General features: G+C 48.6%; 1 protein-coding gene across 5 annotated transcripts in view; it reads left to right on the top strand.

The window, feature by feature from the left end:
* Positions 1-265: 265 nt before the first annotated feature.
* PRDM12 (PR/SET domain 12) overlaps positions 266-6,000 on the top strand; it is a 21,992-nt gene continuing 16,257 nt past the window's right edge. The window contains exons 1-2 of one of the 5 annotated variants that reach the window (XM_079961418.1): positions 266-1,084; positions 2,659-3,056. In XM_079961418.1, the coding sequence (XP_079817544.1) occupies positions 2,792-3,056 (265 nt within the window). In that variant the 5' untranslated portion in view covers positions 266-1,084; positions 2,659-2,791. Of the gene's footprint in view, positions 1,085-1,698; positions 3,057-6,000 lie in introns of those variants that run through there. The other 4 variants (XM_079961417.1, XM_079961421.1, XM_079961420.1 and 1 more) reach the window with 4 other exon arrangements.

The following is a 6,000-nucleotide window of genomic DNA, read 5'->3' as shown; positions in this document are numbered from 1 at the left end:
ACTGTTCACAAACTTTGCGCCCCTAAATCCGAGTTTAAGGCGTTGCTTTTAGCCTATTTCAGATGTCTGTGGTTCTGTTTAATGACGCCGCCGCCGCCGCCAATAATAATAATAATAATAATAATAATAATAGTAATAATAGAAATAATAGAAATTCTGAGTTCCTTTCCGATTTACATATCGGATCCTCCCTAAGCGAAAGGTGGCCGCTCTGAGGAGCCTGGCAGTGCCCGTTTTCCCCTGGGAAAGAGACTCCCGATTACCTGTTCGGGACTTGCAAACCTGGTTCCGGGCTGCGCAGATGGCTGCCTGGGTTTTGTTTTTGTTTTTGTTTGTTTTGTTTTTGAACCCTCTATTCTCTCAGGACTGTGTTTATGCCCAGGGAGAGAAATAGCGCGTCGCCCCTATAATCTGCTTCTGTTACTGACGCTTAGAAAAGTGGGGGATGTCGGGGAGAAAATAAAATAAAAATGTTTCCTACTGGGGTTTTTTCAGCCGTCAATCAAATCTTTCTCGGTCCCGTAGCCTTCAGCCTAAAAGGGCAGATCCTGTATTCCGCCGGAGAGTTTTAGGGATGATGCACTTTGCGAAGCTTTGAGACGACATCCTAGACCTGGACCCCTGTCTCGTAGGCGCCTAAACGGATTTGAAAGCGTTTTCGCTTCTTGATCCGGTTTGAGGCAACTTAATTGGTGGTGAAAGGGAACCGATCCGTATCTAATTATCATGGGTTATAACGATAGCCGTCGACATTATCATTTTTGGTATTAAAGAGGGGAGGGGGGAGATTTCTGTTCTGAAATGTAAGAAAAACAAATTGCTTCTCTCTCTCTAATCTAGTTCCACTCCGGATTTAAAAAAGTGGAGCGGCGTTATTTGAAAAAGAAAGAGACTGACAGATTTGGAATATTTGTTTTTATTTAGAATCCTTGATTCCTTTCTTGATCATCCCTCAAAACATCAACTATGAAAAAACATTTTCGTTTTTAAAACGAAAAAGCGCGTATGGTATGCGTGAGACAGATAAAGATTGTTGCTTTAAAAAAATCAGCACACGACCAGGACATTCTGTATTTTCACCCAGGTAATTCTGTAAGGCTAGTTTATTATTATTATTCAGACGTTCCCGTTTCTGCCGCTTAAAAGCGGTTCCGAGCAGCGGATCCATAGAGCGGCTTTCGCGTTCTTTCTGCCCCATCCATCCAGCTAGGTAGAGACGTTCTTCGAACAAGCTCCAGCGCTTCAGAAAATTCCTCTTGACTTATCTGCTTAATACAATTTCTTCTATAGTCTCTTATTCTCAATCTCTCTCACACCTAATCCTACACTGAAATTCTATCTGACTTGCCCTTCCTGAACAACCCTCAATCTTTGCGTGAGAGAGAACGCCCCCGAGTTTCCTATGGGGACTCAGCTCCCCCTTTTCCTTCGCCGGGCGTCCCCGTCTCTTCCCAAAACGACCTGTGTCCATAATATCTGGCGATCGGATTGGGAGAGAAAGCGCTTGGGTGGAAACGAGCGTCCAAAGAAGCGCACGGATACCCGTCTCCACTAGCTCAGAAACTCTTAGGAAGGAATCAAACATCTTAAGGCGCGTGTGCTGTGGATTTTGCTAAGGGAAGCAGGATTCGAGATTTTTAGGAGGTCTGCGTAATATTTGGGAGCTGGGGCAGGTGGGAGAAGCATCTATCTATATTTATTCATACTGTTTCAAAAACATAAGAGGACCCCTCCGATCTGCGCTGTCTCTCAGTTTCCAACCCAAGCGCAGCGCGCCTCGTCCATTTCCCGGGTCAGTTTCACGTCTAAGATTCCCGGTTCTCGTTTTCTCGTCGTTTTCTCTTTCTCGGCTGGAACGCCAACCGATAGCTCGCTCCTTACACCTCTGGGCGGGTGTATGGAGGCTCTCCACTTGCCCCATTAATGAAGACCCACTTCATCCTAGCCTCAGTATTCCCTTCTTTGCGCTTTAAGAAAAGACCCCTCTTTCCAATCGAGGGGGGGCGGGATAGATCCCCGGACCTTGCAGGTGCGATGAGATCTCTGCGTGTGCCAGAATCCCTTCCTAGATTATTATCAACATTATTATTTTAATTTTTAAACTCTCTTCTTCTCTCTAGTCCTCCCGGGAGTTGTTTAAAGAGGCTGGCAAAGCTTTTTGTGTGTGCCAGGAACCTTTGGAAATAGCAGGTGTCGAAAGATGTGATTCTCTCCCCCCCCCCCCCCGCCTACACATCGTCCTGCCTCTCTCTGTCTCTGCCTCCATTGGTGGGCTCAGGGTGGGCTAGGAAAGGCAGACTCTCCGCCTCTCCCTCTCCCCCCACCTCTGCCTAGATCAGCTGCCCCCACCCCCTCTAAAGGAGGAGGGCCCCCCTCCCTCCTTCCCACTCTCTCCCTTTTCTCAAGCGCTGGCTCCTTCTGGTAGAACAAGTCTATCTTGCGACGTCAGGGTGGTAGAGGAGGGGGGGTTATTAATAACCAATTAGAGGGGTCATCGGAGCGCATATATAGTACCAGCCCTCAGGATCTGGGCCCAGAAGACTCTGTTGCCACTTGCTAAGCAGGCAGTGGCTTGGGGGTCTCCACTTGCTCCTGGGACAGCCCGCCTCCCTCTCATTCTCTCTCTCATTCTCTCTCTCTCTCTCTTTCCCCGAACAGATCAGAGCCAGCTGCCCAGGATCTCTGACCCCCACGCAGACCCCAGCTCCAAGCTTGCCCCCCACTTTCACACACACTCCCACACACCCCAAAACCTACCATCTCCCTTGAAGCCTCGCCCCACCTTGTCCTTATGATGGGCTCCGTGCTCCCCGCGGAAGCCCTGGTCCTCAAGGGGGGGCTGAAGGGGCCCGGGCTCTCGCTGGCCGAGGTGATCACGTCGGACATCCTGCACAGCTTCCTCTACGGCCGGTGGAGGAACGTCCTGGGCGAGCAGCTCTTCGAGGAGAAGGCCGCCGGGGGCTGTGGCGGTGGAGGCGGAGGAGGCGGAGGAGGGGCGCACAGCAACCCCAAAACGGCCTTCACGGCGGAGGTCCTGGCTCAGTCCTTCTCTGGAGGTGAGTCTATAACCCTCAGAGACCTCCTGGAGGGTCGATGTGTGTGTGTGGATAGAGGTCTAGAAGGGTGTGAGAGAATAATTTCCAAGCTCAAACCTAACCGTGTCTACTCAGGAGTAAGTCCTGTTGCATTCAACTGGTCTTGCTCCCAGGTAAGTGGGGTCAGGATGGCAGCTGGAAAGTTTAATCCCAGTCGTGCTTGCTTGGGAGTAAGTTCTATTGCATCCCTTGGAGCTTACTCCCAGGTAAGTGGGTTAGGGTTACAGCCTTAGGAAGTTTGTCTGGTTTTTTACCAAAAAAAACCCGAAGAGGGCTATAAACTGAATGTTGCATTCCTGGCAATATTCAGCGGGACTCCAAGACGTACTTTTTGGGAGGAGGGGGGAGGTTGCCTTCCAGGAGGAAAACTGAGGCGCGCTTTCGAAATCTCTCCCACTGAAACCGGACGCGATGAAGCCCCGAGGTAGCTCTCGACAGTATTAGCTCCGCCTAAACAGAAATGTGCCTTTATTAAGAAATGCCCTAAAGGCATCCCATTCTGCCTGTGGATTCATCAGGGATCTCTTTTCCCCAAATCTGCGAGACACAAAGTTCTTTTAGAACCCCTGGCTCACAAGAAATACGTGCTGAGTAATTTCCAGCACCCCCTCTTCCGCCCCTCATCTCACATCCTCCCCCCAAAGCATGGGTTTTCGAAAATAATTTCCCCCCTCTAACCAACGATGCGTAAAAGTCTTGCTAAAAATCATCAGTTTCTCTCCTTGCGCTCTCTGCAACCCCAGAAATAAAGGGAAGTGCGATAAAGCTGGAAAGTCCCAGGTTCAATCCACAGTGGCATTTCCTGGTAGCGCTGGGAGAGACCTCATGGAGAGCTGCTGCCAGTCAGTGTAGGCAATATTGAACTAGATGGACCACTGGTCTGGCTCAGTAGAAGGCAGCTCCCCATGTCCCTACTTAAATCAAACTCGAATTCAGAAACACGAGGACTGGCATCTTAGTTCTTTTTAAGGGGAAGGCCAGTATCTCAGCGGTAGAGCAGCTGCTTTGCATGCAGAAGGTCTCACTGGCATTTCCAGGTAGGGGAAGAACCATGCCTGAAATCCTGGGAAAGCCACTGCTAATCCGTGTAGCCAATATTGAGCAGATGGAGCCAGTGGTCTGAGTCAGTATGGAGGCAGCTTCCACAGCAGGCGCTGTAACTCTCCAACAGTTTCATTTTACCCCACCGTAGCATTCTCTTCCATTGTCCCTCGAGATAGAAGGATGCCGGCAGCAACAGCAAAAGTATGTGTTCCTAGGGGGGGACGGATGGGGAGTAACTTACCTGTCCTCAAAAGGAAATCTAAAAAGCTTGATCAGGTTGGGATCTCCACCCCACCCACCCCTGGAAAAGGATGAAGTAACAGGAGACCTTGATTCGCTCCCCCAGGAGAAAATAAAAATTAAAACCCCAAAACAAAACCAATCAATCAGCCAACACATCCAGCTTCTGTAAAAGCCTAATAGACCAATTCTGAAAGCACTCTGATACTGGGATTTTCCCATCAGTGTTCTCTGAATGGTCTCCAAAAACCTCTCCCCTCCTTCTCCTCACCCGCCCTTTCAGAAGAACTAAACACATACTTTTCTGCCCCTCAACATAACCAGAGTGTAAATTTGTGCCATATTCTGACCTCCTTCCCAAAGATGTTTTTAAATCTATCATATATATATATAAGTATTAAAATAATACTTTTCTGCCTTTCTCACTCCCTGTCTTCCCCTTGAATTTAGCTCTTCACCCCCCAAAAAGTATGAGCCTCATTCTCTCTCTCTTTGAAAAGCCTTTGGCATTTAAATTCTTATTAGGCGTGTAATAGCAGCTGACTGATAAAGGAAATTTTAAATTCATTTAGTTAACTTGGGCCTGACCTGAGGGCCGGGGTGGGGGGGAGAAATTCCCACTTAAACCAAGAACTTTAAAAGGGCAATTTGGGAGGGGGGGGTGGAGAGAAGAAGAAGAAAGGGTTGATGGGGGGGTCACATTTTTCTTTTTCTTCAAAATGTCTCAAGTGCTTTCCCCTCATTCATCAATCCTAGGACAGTCTATTTTCCCTGCTGGCATCTCCGTGACTCCCTGCTTCTACACTCCCCCCACCCTCCCTGGAAGATTACTGTTCCTTTCTTAATTTGCCATGAAAACTCCATTCTGTGGCCTTTCAGGGGATGTCAACCAGCTAATCTCTCCCATTTTGTCCAGAGAAATTCCTGGGCCTTTTAGAACAAGTTTCTGAGGGCATTCAGGGCCGACCATGGACGGGCAAACAGCGATCTCCAAAGGCTAATGAATTTAGAATTAGTGATTTTCTATCCAAGGGACTTAAATGAATGCAGATCACTTTAAACAGTGTGACAAATTGCTTTATGGAGTGCAATGGACACTATTTAACCCTCTCCACCCTCCCCCCCTCCAGCCCAGGAACCCCCTTGTTCCACATCCCACTTTTTCCCAGGTTGGCTTAGAAAGGGAGGCTTGTAAAAGATTATGCACCAGCTCTCCTCCACCCCGTTCCATGGGGTATATGCACCCCACAGGGCCTCAGTCAAGGGGCGTTGTGCTGCACACCCCATCAATGAAGATCTGTGAGTGAAAAGGCTCTGTGTGTGAGGTTAGCAGGGGCGCAGTTTCGAATCCCCAAAAGATCTCTGCTTGGATCAGGCCAGGGGTTCTGTCTAGTCTGGCGGTCATGTTCTCACAGTGGCCAACCAAATGCCTGTGGGAAACCAGCAAGCACACAATTTTCAACTCTGGACTTGATGACCATTTGCCTCTGTGTGTGTTGTTTTGTGTTCCTGCAAAATAAATATGTTTATTTCCCCAGAACCACAAGGACTAGAAACTTAATTTGCTTTTAGGGGAAGGGTCATAGCTCAGCGGTAGAGCACCTGATTTGCACGCAAAAGT

Source organism: Podarcis cretensis (genome assembly GCF_951804945.1).
Source record: "Podarcis cretensis genome assembly, chromosome: Z".
Lineage (NCBI taxonomy): Eukaryota > Metazoa > Chordata > Lepidosauria > Squamata > Lacertidae > Podarcis > Podarcis cretensis.
Note: the sequence above shows the minus strand (reverse complement) of the source record. Positions and strands in the feature narration are given on the sequence as shown.